Source organism: Larimichthys crocea, chromosome XXIV, assembly GCF_000972845.2.
Source record: "Larimichthys crocea isolate SSNF chromosome XXIV, L_crocea_2.0, whole genome shotgun sequence".
In the NCBI taxonomy this organism is placed as follows: domain Eukaryota; kingdom Metazoa; phylum Chordata; class Actinopteri; family Sciaenidae; genus Larimichthys; species Larimichthys crocea.
The window spans coordinates 19,223,399-19,247,298 of NC_040034.1; the positions used below are offsets into that span (position 1 = coordinate 19,223,399).

Here is a 23,900-nt window from a genome sequence, read left to right on the forward strand (position 1 = left end):
TTCTCCTTTTAATTTTCTCCAACAACATCCCCTAAGGTCTCTTCACCTCTGCCATGATATCTGCAGAGGCTGCTGAGCCCTGTTCCATTATTGGATTCCCTGCCTGAAATCCTCCAAAACTCCTTTGCTAGCGGTGCAAACACCAACACCTCACCTGGGCTCCCAGCTTCAAGTCCAGGCAGCATGGCTAACTGTTCTAAGTAGCTCACAACAGCTACGGGTAGCAGCCCTTAGCAGTTACATTACAACAAGTAAAGCTTTCTGTCCATCAGGAAACTCTGTAAATCGCAGAGAGTTGAAGTGGAGCAGCCGGAGGACATCAGAGGGAAAACGAGTAAATATTTTCTCCATAAAATATGATCCAGTCTCACCAAAATGAGTGAAAATCTACAGGGGTTTAATCAAAGTTATATAGTGTCAGAATAAAAAAGGCACTCTCCTTGTTACAACTCAGTGTACCACTCAAATTATTATGATTCTTGATGATTACATTTTCCAACAAATAGCATTTGCAGCTCCAGTTTTAGTAAGTCATATTGATGTCCAGTTGATTATCCAGTCAGTTCAAATTCATACACACAGGAAAACCAATAACCAATTTGAAATGGTTATATTCCATTGAGAATTAAATTATGGCTTCTGCTACGTACATGTAGTTCCACTTCATCTATCATCTGAACTCACTAATCCTTTAGGCGCTAGGTAGCTAGATGCCTGCTAATCCTCACCTAGACATGACGCCACTTAAACTGACCTCTCTGGAAAAGGGGAAAGAGAGAACCACATGCTATTTACAAAGATCAGAGAGTATATGTCATGAAGGCCAGAGCCTGAGCACACTCCTTTCATGCCTTAAATAGCCTTTTGTATATATAGTATGTTTCATTAAAGTGGCTCTCTGGAGCCTTATTGTGATCAGCGAATGCCATATTTCAGGTACACAGATTAGGAAACACATGCTGTCACTATTAATCGGTGAAATCATACTTGAGGTTGTTTAAAAAATGGCATCCTGGTGCTGTCAAATAACGTCTCCTCTAATTATGATTTCTGACATTAATAGATGTGCCTGCTGTTACTGTAAGATTGCTATTTCAGTGCTTATTTAAGAAGCTATGTCTGCATTTGAGATGTTGCTTTTTCGTATACAGTAACCAGACCCGGACAGCGGTTACTAATAACAACCAGCCGATTGGCTCAGTGTGCAAGGCCTTAACCAAACATGTGTGGACAGACAGCAGCAGAAGGTTTTATGTGTCCCCTTTTTTTTTATGCCAACGTAGCTGTTTAATGCTAATCTATGTTTTGCTTCTTGCATTTTCCTGCCTGTCTGGAATCACTTAAGTTTGTGTTCAAAATGCATCAAGAAGATAAGCCGCAAGATCATTTTCAGAAGGACTGTCTCATCAGTTGGCAGCAACGAAATAGCCTCTGTTTGCGTGTGCTTTCTTTTTTTTTTTAACTGTAGGTACGAATGTGTTTAAGTGCTTTTTTACAATGTGTGTGTATCTGCTTTTTCTGTGTGTATTACAGCTAATAGCGCGTTTGAAGAGGGAGAACCAGGCTCTGAAGGAAGAGCTGGTCATGATGGCTGGAAAACCGAGAGAGGACCAGCTAACTGTGGAAGAGATCCAGAAGTATGTCACATCCTGTTCCTTTAATCCAAGCCATCTCTCAACGTAGCCTATATATCTTGATGCTATCTTGAGATTCACAGATAACAGATGATGGTACTCGGCGAACTCTTGAGTTTAATCAGAATGTTCTAGAGGCGATATCGGGGGTTGTACAATATGTGTGTGTGTGTCATGGTGTGACCTTGGTGAGCCAGTCATCTCAGGACAGTGCAGACGTGTATAGTGCTGGGTTGGCCCCGTCAGCCTTTTAGGATGTTTACAGTGTGTCTCAGACGCAGGGAACAGAGCAGACTGTTTTTTTGGACTCTGATCTGTATTTGCAATGCTAAATACCCAGAGATTCTTGGGCGAATACGTTTCATGATTTATAAGTATTTGGGGTTTGCTTAAAGTGCCACAGTGCTACATAACTTATGCTGTTGGATATGCATCAATGCTGAGGTGAAGCCTCATTCACTGAGGCTTAACCAGATCTAACGGTGTTTCCCAGGACTGCTTTATTTCTGCTCTCATACTCATAAATGGCAGGGGGGACCCAGTCAGTCAGGGCCAGAGATCAGGCCAGAGGTTCCATGGAGTACTTGGCACCTTGCCCATCTTGTGCTGATGTATTTACTGCCCCTTGGCCCCCTTAGTCCGCCTTTTTATTATTTCCTCTCTACCCGGGCGATTATCCTCGAATTCCCTCTGTTTGTGGTCAAACTCACGCAGAGAACCTTTAATGATGTCTGTTGTGACCACAGTCACTGGACATGCTGATTTTTTTTGTTGCTCCAGTTTATGCGTTGACTCATCTCCAGCGCTGAGTGATTGCACATATCCCGGCTTATTTTTTGTCACATTTCCAAACACACATATGTCCTCAGGCATATGCATTTTTGCCTTTCCAGAGCACTGTTCATGCTGCCTTCAGTACTTTGTAAGATTCAGCATCAATCCATTCACATACAAATTGAATCCAGTTTGAACTTAATTTTTTTAATTTACCATGTTAGTTTGCAACATTTGCGACTTAACATATCACCTCACACGTTGGAAAAACTATCAAATGCTGGCATTTGAAAGATAATGTGTTTTCTCTCACAAAATATTGTACATGGCAATGGAGGGCTTTCTCCAGAATCAAACGCTGTATCACAAAACCACTGATGTCTCGCAGGGCCCTGAAACAAGACCGCTAAGTTTGTTTTAAGCCCTTTGTCATGTAAACGTAGCGTGTCTCTACAGTGCACACGGTACAGTGGAAAATAAAAACCGTGCGTTGTCGTGCCTACATTGGATCCGGCTGGATGGTTGCCTCCTGGTCTTTTCCAGTGGCCGCTTCCAGAGCTAGAAGAACCAATGTTTGGACTACCATCCAGTGATAGTTTATCAACAGGCCAGCCCAGTGGAGCTGGAACACACGTTTAAGTAAATAGTTTTCTTTGACCGGACCCACATTTTAAATATTAGAAGCGCTCCTCAAAGATCTTAACTGTTTGAGTGCCTGTTGAGCCCGTGCTAAGTGTGATGGAGGAGTGTAACATGGAATGTGGCACTGGTTTAGGCTTTGGTAGCTTATTAGAGATTCTCTGCACATGTGTGTCTGTGTGTTTAGGTTGGAAGAGTTAGTCAAGGCCTTTCTTGATGACCCTGATCCAGACCTGACACTTTCATTGGGACCAGACATGAGAAAAATCCAGTACTGTTTCTCCCTTCTGAAGGTAATGTATTCACGGCATCAGTTCCTCCATGTTTAGTCTCTGCAAGCATGTCTCCTTGTTGAACCATTGATCTGTGTCTATCCTCTGTCTTTCCATCATTTACTTTGTTGGTTTGTGTTTTACTCTCCTTTTCATGACAAGATCCCCGTGCCCTGACCGTGCTAGTGTGACAGTAGAAGATATTCATAATTCAGGTTGCTAGGCTTGTTGACTAAAATTAAAGTTTTAATTTTGTTAGTCAGTGCTTGAGTTTTATCTGCACTGTAACTCGACTGATCTCAACACTTTTCCCTTTATCCATCATCACAGCAGTGACCAGTTGACCAGTCACCTCCTCTAAATTGCCCCCTCTTCTGTCGTCTTTTGGGACATGACTCAATTTAATTTTTGAGGCCGAATTTTGAATTTATTACTTTAAATCCCCTTTCTATTTTAATGTGGTTAATATTACTGGAGATGGTGATTGTCTTATAAAATTGCACATGTAGTATTTTGTGAACTTATTTTTACATAAAAAGCTGATGAATTACATGATTTTACACAGAAACCTTAATCTAACCAAACTGGATAGTGTCTGCTTAAGACTAGAGGCAATGACTAGAAAGTGAAACTGTTTAAAGATCCAGGGATCCCAAACTATATCCAGTGCTGTTGATTTTCCCACGGCCTGACTTTCGTCTAGACGCTCTGCGTTTTGCAGTTATTTGCCATCTAATTAGAGGCGAAGTGTAATGTGACAAAAAAACAGAAAAGCAGGTCTTCACAAGAATTTGCACAACAGCTTAAAAAATGTAGCCAAGACATAACTACATACAACACAATGGTCTGAACTCTCTTTTTTCTGTTGTGTGTTATAGTGTGCAGTATTTTTTTGTAGTGCTGAAATAATGAAATATGAGTGTTTGCTTCTTTTCTCTGTTTTTAATCAGCTGAGTATTTGGGATGTCACCTTGGGCTTGTTTATACTAAACAACTTTGAAATAGAGTAATCAATCGATACTGAAAGCACTCAGTAATTGTTGAAAGTAATTTATGAATGGGTCAATAAATGTATTTTTATGTACCCATTATTACAAAACAGACAGCGTTCAGCATCACTATGTTGTGTGTATTATTGTGGTGACAATACTCGGAAGTAACTACCTGTCATAGTTGTTTCCTGTTTTATTATCATTATTATTATTATTTCATTGGAGTGTGGACTTTTTGGCTCAGACCACTGACAATCTGTCACACAGACAGCCGTGGAAAAAACTTGTAATTGAATTTAGTTTGCCAAATGTTGGTAGAAAACACAAAAGGTCTTAAAGTCTTTGTTTTGGAGAAAGTCATATTGGTTATAGGTTTTATTCAACATCTCTCACACAGCAGCTGATGGCTCACTGCTGCTAAATGAGTGCAGGGAAAACACTGCGGTGCTCATACCGCTCCCGCGCTCTAGTTTGGTTGAAGTTGGAGCAGCCACCAGAAGCAGTTCCAGATCCTACTTGAATGTCTGTTTATCTCTTTTTCAGTTTGTTATGTTCCACACACTCTATATCCTGGTCAGTTTACATTCCTCTGAGCATCACCCCAGTCACACTCCAGTGATTCTGTAGAAATTTGGATCTGTTTTGAATTTAATTTCTTTATTCTTTTCCCCTTGTGCTGGCTAGCCATTTTTCTGCTCAACTCTGTGCTTGTCCTTGTTTTAGGGTGATGTTCAGACACAAGAGTGCATATCTGCAGTTTTATCTTGTCAGCTCTGTGAGCTTAGAAGTGCAGTATAACCTCGACTAGCACTGTATGTATGTTGTCGCACTGTAAGGGATGGCATGAAGTCACAATTATTTTACAAAACTGGGAAATCTCACCACAAACTTCACTGTCACTTCACTGTGCTTCCATGCAGTATATGTCCCCAAAACAGTGTGGGACCACCTTCACCCCTCCTCTGTACCTGTCTTTTCTAGTGTATCTGTTCCATGTGGAAAAAAGTATAATCCTTTAACAAGTTTCCCACCTGTCCATAAACCTGGAGTATCACTGAAATTCTAGAGTTATATTGCAAACAGGGAGTGGAATTTAAAGACATTTTGGGAATATCACAGAATTTAGAGGAGCAACACTTTCCAGGACACCACAATGTATTTTGCAGCATTCATGTCATTATACATTTCTCAACAACAAACCTAACTGTTATGCTGTCCGTATAAGTTTTATTTTTAGCACATGACGTATATAAATTAGTGCCGTCAAAATTAATGTGTTAATTTTGGCAATTAATTTTAAACAATTAACGCGTAAAAAAAAATTAACGCAATTAACATGGTTTTGTTTACTTACGGTGGCGGCTGACCCATAACCTTTGGTCACATGCGTGGTCAAACATCTATCCTAACTAAAGGAGAGTCTATGGCAGAAAGATGGATAAGGACGGACTTTTAGGGGAACATTTCATTTTAAAAAGTTGCCCGACGGCTCGTTGGACAAAAACAAGGCGATTTGCACAGTTTGCAAAGCCGAATTTAAATTCCACAGAAGTAACACACTTTAACATATCACCTCAAAGCAACACACCCTGCTGAAATTACCTCCACGGGACCTCGCTAGTCTACACTACAGGAGTGTGGCACTCGTCAGTATATTTCCTCATTCCGGCTTTTTTCTATTTGCACTGTGCATATGTGCACCTTAAGCCAATAAAATGAATGAATTTAAATATGCTTTCTCTGTGTTTATTCTACATTAATTTGATCATTTTACATAAATAAATATTCATTATAAGCTTCAGTCTCAGAAAAATGCAATTCATTTGTTGATTAATTTATTACAGAAATTATTAATTATACAGACATTTTTGCGATTAATTAGTGTTTTTTTTTAACCGATTGACAGCCCTAATATAAATACATCATAGATAAGTCATGGAATTTTTATAGTTTTAAAGTATGAATTGCAGCTCTAACTCTATATTTTTTAAATATATTTATAACAGTTGTCTTTTTTTCTATGGTTTTTGTACAGGTAATGCTCATGGACAAGCAAGGACAAAGAAGAAATAGGTGCAGTGATGAGCAAGAATCACCAGCAGCCACAGTGAGTGAAGAAGTCATTGAAGACAGCCACCACAGTGCAACAGAGGTGACCGAATTAAAGAAGACGCTGACGCAACGTAATAATGAGATCAGTATCCTTAATACAGACATTAGCTGATTCATACTTTAGTCGAGTTGTACTTTGCATAGGGAGTTACTGTAGTGCACAGACTAATGCTGGCGGCGCAGTGGTGCAGGTGTAAAATCCTTGGTTTGATACCTTGGATTTAGTTTGTGTGGATCCTTTTTACATCGGCTGTGACTCTGACTGGTTGGTCTGGGCACCTGAAAGAGTGGGAGACATAGCATGAAAGTGAAAAGGTAAGTTAGCAGCTGGCAACACTATGTGTTAAAGTGGAAGCACACTGCTGTTCATAGCCACCCTGGGTAAAGAGTAGAGTTAGCAGAGACAGTGACTGCAGTGTTTGTTTGGAATTTGCATTCCAAATTGATAGAAAATGGGGAAGAATCCACAAAAATAAATTGAGTAGGATAGGTTTTAAATTTGTGTCTGCATCCAGCCTCACAGTTAAATCGCACTCACTGTTGATAGTACTTCGTTAGCAGAGGGATATTTATCCAAAAGTAAATCTGCCTGTGTTATTGCATGGTTGGATTACAGCGCTTCTACAAACACATAAATTATGAAATGTAAGTAGTCCTGTATTCATCACCAGTGTCCTAAAATACACATGAAATGTTGTTTTAATGTGTATGTCCAGATAGATCTTCAACTAATGACTGCAGTTAATCATAATTACTATTAATCATAATTATGGTATTTGCGTTTGAATATGATATTTCTAATGGCTTTATGGGATTATTCTTCCCTCAGTCCCTCTTGCTGCAGCTTGTCATTAGATCACAGCACATTAGTCGGAAAATTGAGATGTCTGCTTGATTATTTAGCCGCAAAAACTCAGCCCTCCAAAATAAATAGAATATTATCATGCAGATATTTCACCGTAGTGTTTCTTGGACCAAGTATGAGTAATGTGAAATCCTCTCCTCTTTGTAGATTTTCCCTCTAAAAATGTCATACACTGGTTTTTACATGATGTAAATGTAATTGCTAAAATTGGTACTGTGCGTGTTTAAAAGCATATATTTCGGCCAGTAATGCACACGCTTTACTTACCATATCAACTCTATGTTCTTTCATTGTGAAGTTTGTATATAAAGTTTCAGTAGCCTAAACTGTCAATCCCTCACTCAGGGTGGTCTGTCTGCAGCCTGTAACATTATAGTTTGGGTTGACCAAACCTGTAGCGGTGACATCATTCCTAGCCAGAGCCCTAATAACTATCTAGATTCAGACCATTTCTACAACTTAAGCTTGTATCCGCTAGCTAATCAGCATGCTTTCCATGTCTGTATAACTGTCCCACCCCCTGCTCTGTTAAAACCATTACTTGGAGCCATTGGTTCCTGTACTACAGACTCACTGTTTCCAGACTGACACCGAGTCCTCACAGGGTTAATGATGGGAGAGTTCCTTGTAAAACAAAAGGGTGTACCCTACCCACTACCTCTGTGTGTTCCCATGCATGGTTGACCCTGCATGGGAGTGGGGCACCTGGTAGTGCTTAGTTGACTCTGCTTGAGTGATGTCACATAAACCACTAACATGATGATAGAGCAACAAGGAGAACTAACAAACACTGCTGATTTAGAGAGTAACAACACACATGCAACGCCACGTAAAAGCACCAGGGAGCTCTTAGAATTTCCCAAATTGTATTGATTATTTATTTTTATATATATGTTATATATATATCTATATTATATATATTATATATATATAATTATATATATATATCTATATATATATATTATATATAATATATTATATATACATTACTACATTTGCCCAATAGCTTCTTTTCCTTACTACAGAACAATAGTAAGGAACAGAAGCAGTACATCCCATATTTAAAGCATACCATACCTCTTACCTCCCTATTTTCCAAGTAACAACTGGTTTCAGGTCAGTCTAGTGTGGTATGAAAATAAGACAATACAATGAAATGCAATGAAAGCTGTGTGTGTCACACACGTGTTGTCAAATAATGACATTAATTTCGTAGTTCAGCTTCTTGATAGCTTTTATTAAGGTTAATTTCAGCAGCAAAACTCCTGAACTCTTTCTGACTATGAGCATTTTACAATTATTACTGTATTTATCCTACGTGGTATCTGGGGTCTCAGGTTTACAAAACTAACATGTTGCTCTGTAACAGCAAGTTGCTATTCAGTCAGTAGGTTGAACTACAGTAGCACAAAGTTAAATTCCCCTCGAAACCATGCTGCTATACTACCTGAGTGACTGAGACAACATGCGTTGCTATAATAGTTACAGTGCACAAGATTTAAGTTTTATTTTTTAATAGTTTTTAAGCTTGTCCTTACTGCACATCCATGTCTTATTCTTTAAACAAAGTTTTTTAGACTGACCTAAGATGCTTGACCGTAGTTACAGTAGCTGTCCATTTATTTAATTCAACACCAGTGCAAAGCAGTGATCCAGAGAAATAAAGTTTCAACATTTTCAGGTAGAAAATATGAATGATTATTCACAAACAGCAGATTATTCCATTTCATTTTCTTTTGGCTCACTTGCTGTCAAATGTATCCAGACAGATTTGGCTAATACCATGTCGTGATTGCAACCGTGATGAGGCGCAGAGTTATCTCGCAGTGTGTTTAATGCATTGGCAAGGGTTTTCTGGATTCCCTTAACAACTCTGGCCATTGTTCAGTATGGTTTCTTACATTAGACAAGTGCTCAAAACACCACTCAATCAAATAATGCCATGAAATTTATTGCTCAAATACTCTACAGACTCGTCTACTGAAAAAAAAAACCTCCGGTCTCGTAGCTTTAGTAATTTATGCACTGGGCTCGAGATGTTTATGAATATTTTTAGCCACACTAGTAGCATGGCTCTGGAGATGCAATTTTGGTTGCCAGTGAACTATGTCGACATCTGCCAGACGGATATGCACAACATTTGGCACTGTCCTTTGTTCTCCCCAGACAATTCGTCCTAATGACTTCGGTGCTCCCTGACTTTTCGTTCTGTGCCATCGGTTTACTGTTGGTCAGAAAGGCTGTGGGGAAATAGGAATAGCAGCGATGGGAACCTTGCTTGGGATTGTGCTTAGTGTAAGAAAAAAACATTAAGTATATTTTATCACTTTTGAAAAAGGAATTCTGTCCTGACATTTCAACACATTAAACCTTTTGAACCTCATAGTTAAAAGTTGTATTACCTCAATATCCTCTGTATACCTCTGGGTGTGATGAAACAGGGACTCAACAAGCTGTATATGTAATCATTCATACTTGTTCATGAATATGCAAATATCATCCAGTATGACAATCACTGCAGAAGTGAGAGGGTCTTATATTTTGCTGGTTTCTGTCACTCTTGTGAGTTTGTGAGTCGCTGTGCTCATCCACAGTGGGTTTTGTGAAAACTTTGTATCCAAGTTGTCAAAATAGACACAGCCAAGAGTTTAGGTTTTCGCCAGCTGCAAAATGTTTTTGCATATATGCAAATGAGTGCTGATTGAATGAATTACTTAAATCACTCTTTTGCGGATTGGAAATGTTTGCCTGGCTCTTGATTAAACTGATTGAACTTTGGTTACTTACATTGAGATGATTTGACATAGAAGGACTGATTTTCTAAAGTATAATACAGAATAAACAGTGACCTGCCTTAGTGTTCTTATGGACAACTTGGCTTTAGTCTCACATTTTTCAGATCTTTGTGCACTGCACATTGATTGGGTAACAGTTGTACCTGTTTTTACATCCATTATGGATATTTTTCTTAACTTACTTTTTGGGACTTCAATGACCAGTCATACTTCGTTTTCATGCACTAAGGCATTCTATTCTTTTATCATCTCTGTAAAGCCCAATGCTGACAGGACTCATATCCTTGTCAGCAAATGGGTGCAAGGATCATTTAAAGTTTCAAGTATTTATAGTGTGTTCTACGTTTTTGAAGATAAAAAAAATATTGTCGCTTCATGAGAATATTCACTTCATAAATTCATGAACACGTTTGTTGTCACTGCACAGATTTGTTAGCTGTGCCTCATCGTACTGTAGCCTTTTTTTTCTTATTACTTATATTATGTGGTACATTAAAATTGAAGCAATTTGTGGCAGTGCTGGATTGGCATTGTGCCTTTGCCAGCTGTGGTAATTTTAAAGGCATTTTCTTTATTTCCTGTGATGTCTGCTTTATTGGACAGTATAATAGAGAGTGACAAGAAAGATGAGAAGGAGAGATTGAATGCACATCATGAGCTGTGTATGACCACATTTTGAGTGCATGGCATGTCAAGCAGCCCGCAGATCTGACGTGCAACCCCCAAGAGAATTTTCATCATATACTAGAAGTCTATGGTAGTGTTTGGCATAATGAAGGGATCAGATGATCTCAGTATGGAAAAACCTGGTGAACAACGTCTGAAGTAATGACTTGTATGAAACAATGACATAGGAGCCACAGAAACAGTCATATTTCTCTGTAAACTTGGCTACTGTAGGTCATTTGGAATTGTGTTCGGTTTAGATTTTGGCAGTTTTGAGAAGACTGCGTGGTTGGTTTCACTGGAAACTGTATGTTATTGTTCCCACTGACATCCCCTTTGTATTGGCTGACAGGAGTATAAATTAACGTCTCCAGCTCCTTCAGAACTACGTCCATTCATCATCCAAAATAATGACATTTTTTCTTACATCCCAATATCTGCTGACCACCAGTTTCAGTCTGCCACAGCTGGATGTCTGCTAATCTCATGATAGCATGCTTGAGAACAGACTGTGTTGCCTAAATTATTTGTTGTGATTAGGCCATCAAACACACGTACATTATAGTGGAAAAAACAGGCACATAGGTCAGGAGCTGAATGAATATTTTATGTTTTATTCGTGTATGTAATGTACACAAAAAATTTAAAGCTAAAGGTTGCAGCTAAGCTATTGTCCATTTACCTGCTAACATGTGACAAGCTTTGATTTCTTGCTCTCAGTCGACATCTTAAAAGCAATCTTGGCAACCGTCTGTGAATTGTCTTGATCATGTTTTTCCTATAAACTCAAGTTCACACAATTGCAGTTTTCCTCTGTCAGCATTCTGATTGCAAAAAAAAAAGTCTCTGCTACCGTCTTCTCTTTTCTTACCAGTAGTGGAAACAGCAGTGTGCTCCTGTTATACAGTAAAAGTCACTCTGCAGGGGTGTCATTAGTTCAGTTGGTACAGCATCTGCCCCATGTACAAGACTCAGTAGCGGCCCTTTGCTACATGTCATTCCCCATCACTCTCCTCACAATCCGCCACCAGCTGTCTGTAACCAATAAAAACTTGAAAAGGCCCAAAAAATATCTTAAAAAAAAAAGTCACTCTGCAAATCATGAGGCAAGAACAAGCGTCAATATGATAATCAAATTTGAAAGTACTGGACGAATTTGTGCTTAAATCAAATCAATCAAATCAATTTTATTTGTATGCCCAAAGTCACAAAGTACATTGCCTCAGGGGCTTTACAATCTGTACAGGGAGTGACACCCTCTGTCCTTAGACCCTCGGTTCGAGTGAGGAAAAACTTGCCCACAAAAACCTTTTAACAGGGAAAAAATGTGGACAGAAACCTCAGGAAGAGCCACAGAGGAGGGATCCCTCTCCCAGGACGGACAGCGTGCAATGGATGTCACGTGTACAGGACAAATCAACACAAACATTGTTACATGACTGATAAAATGACAATGAATATAATGAATGATAAAAATGATTACAGTAATAGATATGGTAGTATAATGACAGTAATATATATGTAGTGGGCGTCATGCAGGATCACAGCAGCCGCCACGATCCACGAGAACCTGCTGGACGACAGCGCACAGAAACTCCGGGGAGTTTGGTTAGTAACATGCATTAATGAGACATGTCCACAGATGGAGAGATATGGAGAGATATGGGAGATATAGAGATATAGTAATATATATATATAGAGAGAGTGAGATATAGAGAATATTAGAGAGATATATATAGGAGAGATGGATATATATATATATTAGAGAGAGAGAGAGAAAGATATACGAGAGATAGAGATAGAGAGAGAGAGAGAGAGAGAGAGAGGAGAGATAGAGATGAGATAGAGTCGAGACTAGAGATCGAGCTAAGATAGGATAGAGAGAGGCTGCATGCTTTTTAAAAATGTGTTAGGCCAGCTGAAAGCCAGTTTGAGAAAGAGGCCTTTCTCACATACAGTGTAGTCCTGTAAGTTGGAAGCAAAGTACAGGGAACGATTATAGTAAACTGTCCACATACATAGAGGCACTGCATATGGAGAAGTGAAAAGTGTCATGGCAAAAAAAGTGTGAACAGGATCTATGCGGCGTTCTTGCCCTCCGTCCGCTCTTTACACGAATGCCTTTAGACACATACTACATTACGACTCACGCTACTCTTTGACTCAGTAAACAAACACACACATACGATCTCATCACGTGGAAGAAGATTTGTGGAGTCTCGGTGGAGTCTCTGCAGCCTCCCTGGCTCCTCTTCTCTCCACTGATTCGTCCCTGACCATGACATCTTCCTGAGCCTGGATATATATATATATACATACATACATACATACATACATACATACATACATACATACATACATACATACATATATATATATACACACATACATACATACATACATACATATATATACATACATACATACATACATACATGGTATATGGTGGTATGAAAATAAGACAATACAATGAAATGCAATGAAAGCTGTGTGTGTCACACACGTGTTGTCAAAATAATGACATTAATTTCGTAGTTCAGCTTCTTGATAGCTTTTATTAAGGTTAATTTAGCAGCAAACATCCTGAACTCTTTCTGACTATGAGCATTTTACAATTATTACTGTATTTATCCTACGTGGTATCTGGGAGTCTCAGGTTTACAAAACTAACATGTTGCTCTGTAACAGCAAGTTGCTATTCAGATCAGTAGGTTGAACATACAGTAGCACAAAGTTAAATTCCCCTCGAAACAATGCTGCTATACTACCTGAGTGACTGAGACAACATGCGTTGCTATAATAGTATACAGTGCACAAGATTTAAGGTTTTATTTTTTAATAGTTTTTAAGCTTGTCCTTACTGCACATCCATGTCTTATTCTTTAAACAAAGTTTTTTAGACTGACATAAAGATGCTTGACATTAGTTACAGTAGCTGTCCATTTATTTAATTCAACACCAGTGCAATAGCAGTGATCCAGAGAAATAAAGTTTCAACATTTTCAGGTAGAAAATATGAATGATTATTCACAAACAGCAGATTATTCCATTTCATTTTCTTTTGGCTCACTTGCTGTCAAATGTATCCAAGACAGATTTGGCTAATACCATGTCGTGATTGCAACCGTGATGAGGCACAGAAGTTATCTCGCAGTGTGTTTAATGCATTGGCAAGGGTTTTCTGGATTCCCTTAACAACTCTGGCCATTGTTCAGTATGGTTTCTTACATTAAGACAAGTGCTCAAAACACCACTCAATCAAAATAATGCCATGAAATTTATTGCTCAAATACTCTACAGACTCGTCTACTGAAAAAAAAACCTCCGGTCTCGTAGCTTTAGTAATTTATGCACTGGGCTCGAGATGTTTATGAATATTTTTAGCCACACTAGTAGCATGGCTCTGGAGATGGCAATTTTGGTTAGCCAGTGAACTATGTCGACATCTGCCAGACGGATATGCACATTTGGCACTGTCATTTGTTCTCCCCAGACAATTCGTCCTAATGACTTCGGTGATCCCCTGACTTTTCGTTCTGTGCCATCAGGTTTACTGTTGGTCAGAAAAAGGCTGTAGAGGAAATAGGAATAGCAGCGATGGGAACTTTGCTTGGGATTGTGCTTTAGTGTAAGAAAAAAACATTAAGTATATTTTATCACTTTTGAAAAGGGAATTCTGTCCTGACATTTCAACACATTAAACCTTTTGAACCTCATAGTTTAAAAGTTGTATTACCTCAATATCCTCTGTATACCTCTGGGTGTGATGAAACAGGGACTCAACAAGCTGTATATGTAATCATCATTACTGCTTCTATTACAGTGTTCATGAATATGCAAATATATCATCCAGTATGACAATCACTGCAGAAGTGAGAGGGTCTTATATTTTGCTGGTTTCTGTCACTCGATTGTGAGTTTGTGAGTCAGCTGTGCTCATCCACAGTGGGTTTTGTGAAAACTTTGTATCCAAGTTGTCAAAAATAGACACAGCCAAGAGTTTAGGTTTTCTGCCAGCTGCAAAATGTTTTTGCATATATGCAAATGAGTGCTGATTGAATGAAATTACTTAAGTCACTCTGTTTGCGGATTGGAAATGTTTGCCTGGCTCTTGATTAAACTGATTAGAACTTTGGTTACTTACATTGAGATGATTTGACATAGAAAAGGACTGAATTTTCTAAAGGTAAATAATACAGAATAAACAATGACATGCCTTTAGTGTCTTATGGACAACTTGGCTTTAGTCTCACATTTTTCAGATCTTTGTGCACTGCACATTGATTGGGTAACAGTTGTACCTGTTGTACATCCAATTATGGATATTTTTCTTAACTTACTTTTTGGGACTTCAATGACCAGTCATACTTCAGTTTTCATGCACTAAGGCATTCTATTCTTTTATCATCTCTGTAAAGCCCAATGCTGACAGGACTCATATCCTTGTCAGCAACTGGGTGCAAGGATCATTTAAAGTTTCAAGTATTTATAGTGTGTTCTACGTTTTTGAAGATACAAAGAAAATATTGTCGCTTCATGAGAATATTCACTTCATATAAATATCATGAACACGTTTGTTGTCACTGCACAGATTTGTTAGCTGTGCCTCATCGTACTGTAGCCTTTTTTTTCTTATTACTTATATTATGTGGTACATTAAAATTGAAGCAATTTGTGGCAGTGCTGAGATTGGCATTGTGCCTTTGCCAGCTGTGGTAATTTTAAAGGCATTTTCTTTATTTCCTGTGATGTCTGCTTTATTGGACAGTATAATAGAGAGTGACAAGAAAGATGAGAAGGAGAGATTGAATGCACATCATGAGCTGTGTATGACCACATTTTGAGTGCATGGCATGTCAAGCAGCCCGCAGATCTGACGTGCAACCCCCAAGAGAAATTTTCATCATATACTAGAAGTCTATGGTAGTGTTTGGCATAAATGAAGGGATCAGATGATCTCAGTAATGGAAAAACCTGGTGAACAACAGTCTGAAGTAATGACTTGTATGAAACAATGACATAGGAGCCACAGAAACAGTCATATTTCTCTGTAAAACTTGGCTACTGTAGGTCATTTGGAATTGTGTTCGGTTTAGATTTTGGCAGTTTTGAGAAGACTGCGTGGTTGGTTTCACTGGAAACTGTATGTTATTGTTCCCACTGACATCCCCTTTGTATTGGCTGACAGGAGTATAAATTAACGTCTCCAGCTCCTTCAGAACTACGTCCATTCATCATCCAAAATAATGACATTTTTTCTTACATCCCAAATTATCTGCTGACCACCACAGTTTCAGTCTGGCCACAGCTGGATGTCTGCTAATCTCATGATAGCATGCTTGAAGAACAGACTGTGTTGCCTAAATTATTTGTTGTGATTAGGCCATCAAACACACGTACATTTATAGTGGAAAAACAGGCACATAGGTCAGGAGCTGAATGAATATTTTATGTTTTATTCGTGTATGTAATGTACACAAAAAATTTAAAGCTAAAGGTTGCAGCTAAGCTATTGTCCATTTACCTGCTAACATATGACAAGCTTTGATTTCTTGCTCTCAGTCGACATCTTAAAAGCAATCTTGGCAACCGTCTATGAATTGTCTTGATCATGTTTTTCCTATAAAACTCAAGTTCACACAATTGCAGTTTTCCCTCTGTCAGCAGTTCTGATTGCAAAAAAAAAAGTCTCTGCTACCATCTTCTCTTTTCTTACCAGTAGTGGAAACAGCAGTGTGCTCCTGTTATACAGTAAAAGTCACTCTGCAGGGGTGTCAATTAGTTCAGTTGGTAGAGCATCTGCCCCATGTACAAAGACTCAGTAGCGGCCCTTTGCTACATGTCATTCCCCATCACTCTCCTCACAATCCTGCCACCAGCTGTCTGTAACCAATAAAAACTTGAAAAGGCCCAAAAAAATATCTTAAAAAAAAAAAGTCACTCTGCAAATCATGAGGCATAGCAACAAGGCATCAATATGATAATCAAATTTGAAAGTACTGGACGAATCTGTGCTTAGCTGCATGCTTTATTAAAAAATGTGTTAGGCCAGCTGAAAGCAGTTTGAGAAAGAGGCATTTCATCACATACAGTGTAGTCCTGTAAAGTTGGAAGCAAAGTACAGGGGAACGATTATAGTAAACTGTCCACATACATAGAGGCACTGCATATGGAGAAGTGAAAAGTGTCATGGCAAAAAAAGTGTGAACAGGATCTATGCGGCAGTTCTTGCCCTCCGTCCGCTCTTTACACGAATGCACTTTAGACACATTACTACATTACGACTCACGCTACTCTTGGACTCAAGTAAACAAACACACACATACGATCTCATCAGTGGAAGAAGATTTTGTGGAGTCTCGGTGGAGTCTCTGCAGCCTCCCTGGCTCCTCTTCTCTCCACTGACTCATCCCAGACCATGACATCTTCCTGAGCCTGTAACATCAGATGCTGAGCACATGTCAGCACTCGTTATTAAAAGCCCACAATGAAGCTTGCTGCCTTTAGGGACTCAGTATGTATATTCATAACAATTCAGTCCAAAATTAGCTGATTTAAATTTGGGAAGAACTGTCTAGCTGTTCTAATATCCTGAAGTGCCACCAGTGGCAGATTCGCATTCCACACACTCAGTCTGCTGAAGTAGGTCTTTTGATATGCGTGTGTGAGTAAGTTAAGGATCTATTTTTTAACCAGCACTTTTTCCAAAGTAAAGTCAAGTGGAGTCCTTAACCCAGTGCCTACAGGTATTCTCGTTAAGATGTTGAAGAAGGAGAAAAAGGCGGCCAAGGATGCTGCTGCTCAGCTCGCTAACATCACCAATGGCCAGAATCTGGCCTCCCAGAGTGCCTTGAGGGTGTCCACACCGCCATCGTCAAGGGATGGAAGCACAGAAACTATTTCTCCAGACCATGCGGGACGAGCTAAACAGTACATGAAAAGAGGTGCGTTATCCTTTTTTCTTTACACAACAATGTTTTCAAACGTTTTGAATTTCATAGATTTGAAATGTAAAACCTCCAAATGTGTTGTGATACAGTTAACATGTAGCACTCTAAGCGATGCTAAATGAGGTCCAAATTGAATTGTGTGTCGTGTGGTGCTGCCTTATGCTCTGTTACTCAATACATATACACAGAGCATGGTTACCATGGCAATTTAAGCGCATATAAAGATGGCATTGCATTAAAAACAAAAATTCAAATACAAAAAACATATTTTCTTATAGTTCCCTTGAACCAGGTACTAAACATGGAGCAAGGTAGGAATTTGTTGCAGATATTGATTGACATTTAAAACTGACAATAGCGTTTAGTGTGTGATACACCGCTTCCTCCAAACAGTTGACTGCACAAACACAGGAACAACAGGTAAATGTCAATCTCGGTGCGGCCGCCTTCCCTGGAAGGCTGCTGAGGCTAGTTTTGTTGCCTGCTAACAGCAGCTACAGAGGTTACTGATAAGCTACTTTAGTAAGTAATGCTAAATCATCGAGAGTTGAGGTGAAGCAGCTGGGAGACATCAGGGGGAAGACCAGAAAATATTTTCTCTATAAAATATGATCCAGTTTCACCAAAATCACTGATTAAAGTTATAGTTTTGTTTTTGTACAGCAATCAGTGAGTCCAGAGCCATCTCTGATGAGGAACGACACCAGCCCTCAGAAATAGAACCTTCGCTCTGGGATCAAAAGAAAGACAGAGTTTCATTAGACAAAAAATTGCAAGTGCTGGATGAGCCATCAGCATTTTTTAAATGATTTTCCAGGAAATTACAAATTCCCCAAAAATATGACTCTCCCCTTACAAAATGACTTTGATGTTTGTCATTGTTTTACCAAATACTGGCCAGATACACATCATGAGGCTTTTAAATTACACAGTTGTAGCTAGCCATGGAGTTACTCTTGGTTTTATTTTCCTTGGTTTTAAGATATCAAACTTTGCATACACCCTAAGACAATGGGGTTTTTTTTCTAGAAAGTACTTGTAAGGAAAACTGTCAGCAGCAATTTGGACTATCCACAGTAACAGGGACACTTACTCTGGAAAAAGATGCTGCTGTTGAATTTTTAGATGTCTTTATTCCCTGCTGTAAGCTCTACAGACAACAACACACCCACCCATCCATTGTGTTGGGGTGGTGGTAGAATTTTGAGAGATGGATATCTAAAAACCTTGGGACATAAAACCAAAACAATCTGCATGGTTAGATACTGTGTTTCATTTCATGATTTCTTTTATTGTTGTTGTTGTTATCACTTCAAGTGATCCAACCCATTATGGCTGTACTATTTAGGCAGCAGTGGTTTTCATTATCATCTCACAGCAAGAAAGTTCTAGGTTTGAACCATACTTGTTTTCATTATGGCCTCTCTATGTGGATGTTCTCTCTGTGTTTACCAAAACGCATACATTTTAGGGATATGTTAACACTCAGAAATTGAGTTGTTGAGTCCTTGGCACTGCACTGTGGCTGCTCACTGCTACTAAATAGTAATAATGGGTCAAAAGCATCCCATGGGAACTAATTAATTACTGTATAAATGAAACAAAAATTGTCACAGATGTTGACTCCATTAAACGTCAGTCTTTCTGACTTGGAAGAAGCAATGACTTTGTGATGAATTAGCTGCTAAAAGTGCAGACAGGTGATCTCTCTCTATTGGAATGTGGGCAGATCTTTGCGGTCATGCTGATTTTCAGTGTGCCTGTTGAGGTTGCCTGTGGGGCATGACAAATCCTTGATTTCTGGATTTTAACTGCATGGCAAAGAGTCTGACATCCCAGAGCTCCCTGCGTTGTCTTATTTCTAAACAATGTCATCAGCAGGATTGCATGCATTTAGGAGTTTCCTTTTAGAGGTCACATGTGGCCCAGTGTAATCATGTCAGCAGAGCAACATTAGACAGTACAATATATTAAACCTGTAATTTGTTGCTGATGAGTTTTAAACCTATAATACTTGAAGCAAAAGAACATGAAGCAGAGGCCAACGGCTGAGAACACTTCAATATAAACACAAGGGGCACTGTTCCATTCAGATTCAGTCTGTTCATGCCAAGTAAAAACCAAATGCTAAATACCACATTTTTTATATTCTTTTATACTAATACAGGACTACAGCTCATATAAGTAAACATGCTGGAGGATATTTGTAATATATATACTTTGTTAGGCACATAGAAATCATGCAGTTCCAGTAACTCGAAAATTACACGTGGTTATGGACTGAGTGTCATCACAGCTGATTAGTTATCTCCATGTGTTTTGGCCATGGCACATTCATTATGAAAGTAGATCAGGGCCCCCCAAAGTGACCAATCCAACCCACTGGATGACTTTCTGAAATTATTAGTTCCATTTTAAGATGCACTGCAGTTCTTGATTTGTCTACTGAAGATAGTGCTGGCTCCATCGCAGATACCCTATAGATCCCACGTGTTTTCGTACATGCTACGTGACACGGTACTGCCAAGTGTCACTACTTTCATGCATGAACTGCAGGTGGAAAATGTCTTTGTCAAAAAGGAGGGAAGAAAATTGGACCAGTTTCTGTTTCTAAATAGAATAGGTAAGAAATGTGAGTTTGGTGTGTTCTCAGTAGAAATGTAATATTTGACTACTATCAGACTCGTAATGACATAATAGAACAATTTGCATGAACAACTGATAAATAAAGAAATAAAGGATTAATGAGAGATCAGCCATGCAGCTGTGAAAGCGAGATCTTAGTCTTATTGCTAGCGAAATAGCATCAGCATCAAAGCCGAACTTTACGGATCGCATACCCCAGTGACAGGATTTTACCAACATCGGCCTATCTCAAAAGTCTGTGGAAGACAGGATTCCGTATCTTTCTTGAGATTTGAGATTTAAAGTTAAGTCACAGTTTGGTTGCAACTGATTCAGGGAGTGTTGATTTTAATACCTTATTATTCAATGGTTCTACTCATTCGACCCACTCCAGATCAAATTATAATGTCACTGAAGAGAAAGTATAACGAGGAGATGGCAGAAGTCGCAGAGGCTTCTGACTGGAATTCCTCTTGCTTTGTCCGTCTATTTGTACCTTTTTTAGACTTGAACTTGGTTTAAATTGTAACAGGAATTTGAAAGTCAAGCCAATCAAGCACCGAGATGTGCTCCCTAGCCAGCGGCAGCATTTATTTAGCTTTTCCTGTTTAATTTTGGCTAAGTGGAGCCTTAAGTGTGATGATAAACCTGAGCCCTCATAACGAGCTTGGTCATAGCCGTCGGGCACAGAGGTATGAGCCAGCAACTCATCAAACTGAAGCTGCGCTGCTGTCTGTGCTAACCACAGCTCCCTCATCCTCTTCAGCATTTTTGTGTAATGGTGCCCAGTGCAGTAATAAGGCCAGCAAAGGGGTAATTGCAAACAGGGTCTCTGAAAGAAGAGCCTGTTAAAAAACAAACACATGTTTGAACTCGGTCCAGTCAGAATTAGTGAGCCGATCAGTCATTCGTCGAAGGGACAATGCGGAGCACTGTGATTGATGGCTGTGAAGCTGAGGTTTATAAAACCACTGATAAATGATGTGCCATATGCATTAGTTTCTCAGAATGGTATGCAATCTTATATGGAGTAAGTATGATCATCTGGGTCATCCCGCCAGAGTATTTGTTTTCACCTGGCCCCACAAGTCTCTCCACCATTTCATGGCATGTGATGACCTGTGGCTGTGTGGCTTCTGCTGCCTTATAACCACACACCACATACTTAGACAATGGTGATAACTATTTGATGATGCTGTCTGGATGAGTTTTTATATATTGCAGTGTGGTATATGATCTGGAAAGAAAAGTGGGCTTTATGTCTACTGTACATTTGGTGTGCACATTTTTACAATGAGAGTCTGCGACCCCTAATGACCAGAAACATAAATACATACATGACCTGCAGTCTGAACAAAATAGCTTAGACGTAGTTGGCTTCATATGGAGCATATGCAAGAGGAAAACGGAGTCATTAATATTATTTCCCCACCAGTATTTTAGTACACATGAAGTTTGCATCAATCGCACAGAATATAGATTAATGTAGCAGGTGCTAGCTTGCAGCAATCACAAGTAGATATTTGAGACTTGCTCCAAGACCTTTGTGTTGTATCATCATTTAGTGGAATTAATATCAAAGAATGTATCACATCAGAACTAGAAACAGCTATTTTATTTGTTGTAATTGACTGCAATGTGATTTAGAAATTACGTTCTTTTCAAGAAGCTAGTCAAACGTAGATGGTGAATAAGAGTGAGCGAGGGCCAGTAGCAAGAAAGAATGGAATACAATAGAATAGATACTTTATTGATCCCTTGAGGGGAAATTCTTTATTTCACATGTATTTTTCACATGTATATTTTACACAAAGGGCTTATAGACATGCAAATGTGGAAAGATGGTGATGGGCAGCCACACAGAGCAGCGCCCAGGAAGCAGTTTTGGTGCCTTGCTCAAGGCCCAAGAGGTGAACTGGCACCTCTCCAGCTACCAGTCCACCTTCCATACTTTGGTCCATACTGGACTTGAACCAGTCGCTCTCCGGTTCCCAAGCTAAATCCGTACAGACTGAGCAACTGAAGGCCCTAAATGCCTGTGAGTCAGAGAAATAAACGGTTATTCCATAGCAGTTCATCACAAATAAACACACCCACACCCCCAGCACCTCCCAACATGCCACTGCAACTAATCAGCTAATCAGTTGGAACCAGTTCTCGATTCCCATTCGTAACAAACCGTCTGGTGCAGTCAGGTCAGTGGTTTGTGCTTAAGCTGTTTCTCTTCACTGTAATCCTTGAAAGGGTGCCAGTATATCACCTTTACACATCTTGACTCATTGACCACAGAGTGAATCACTCAGGGGTGCTCACATTTGCCATGCCATGAAAAATGCAAGTTAATCAGTTTCAGGGAGTTCAGCAAAGCACCAGAGTAATGACCTGAGATGGTGTTAGCTGATTACATCACTCATAAACACAGACTATATACTTAGTCTAAATAAGGCACTCTTGCCAACAGTACTATGTATTGTATGTTATTGTCCACTTTCTGTGAAAAGGTTGCTACCCCCATCAGAAAATTCCCAGATCCTGCAGTCCTTTGCTAGCAGTTACATGTCCTCTCTGGAATGTTCATCCACTTTTCTCACACTTCATGAGAAATTTCTGTCTCTTTCTGCTCTGTTTGAAACCAACACTGTGAGCAGAACAACCCTCCATCAGCTGTTAACCAGCAGGAAACACTTGATGTTGTCCAGAAAGACTTTATGAACACATTGAGCAGTTCCAGGAGGCTCAGAGAAGACACTTCTCACACTTCAGTGTTTCTGACTTTAACAACATGTCCATGGGATATTTATTTAAAGCACCAGTTAATACTAATGTGTCAAAAGAGGCCATTACATTTACTGTAGTTACATATTGATATTCCTATTAAATACACAGAATGTGCAGAACACTAACTGATACAGCTGTTTCATACAGTGCACTTTGTTATATATCATATGTTTCACATCTGGAGTGCCTATTTTCCATGACCCAGTTGGAAACTCATAACTAAACTATATGCGCATTGTTCTTTACTCTGTCCTAATTCAAAACAAATGCACTACACTTATCCTTTCCTTATGCTCAATGGGTCACTGAATGTTTATGTATGTTTTAATTTAGGTTTAATCTGAGGGTTCTGGTCCTGTAGCCAACAGCCTCTATGGTTACAGAGAGGGTAATTGCTGTCCCCTGAAGATTGACTGTAAATGTAATGATGATGACCTTTCCATGGAAACCGTTCATGCTGATTGAATGGTGCATAATCGACTCTACTCTTTCCATAATACATCCCTCTGTACTGGGGTCTTAGCTTTGCCAACACAAAGTCAAACATGAACATTAGAGAGTTTTTTAACTTTCTGATAACCACTGTCTCTACAGAAGCAGTCTGCACACAAGTTCTTCTACTATGCTAGTATGAGATGCCTAATTTATCGTCTTCTTTCACAGATACAGATGTACAGTGCCTCTTTCTTGTGCTCGTAAGACAGTTATCATAGTGTAAGGGTGGCTAATGGATAGACAAGGTGTTCCTGTTGTAATTCAGGCTGGTGATGACCGGCAGAAACTTAAAGGAGGATTCAG

General features: G+C 39.3%; 1 protein-coding gene across 3 annotated transcripts in view; it reads left to right on the forward strand.

The window, feature by feature from the left end:
- Positions 1–23,900, forward strand: part of kif6 (kinesin family member 6) — a 58,583-nt gene that overhangs the window by 19,362 nt on the left and 15,321 nt on the right. For all 3 annotated transcript variants that reach the window (XM_010736414.3, XM_027274542.1, XM_027274543.1), the window contains 4 exons: positions 1,534–1,637; positions 3,235–3,340; positions 6,347–6,509; positions 17,496–17,693. In XM_010736414.3, the coding sequence (XP_010734716.2) occupies positions 1,534–1,637; positions 3,235–3,340; positions 6,347–6,509; positions 17,496–17,693 (571 nt within the window). The remainder of the gene's footprint in view (positions 1–1,533; positions 1,638–3,234; positions 3,341–6,346; positions 6,510–17,495; positions 17,694–23,900) is intronic.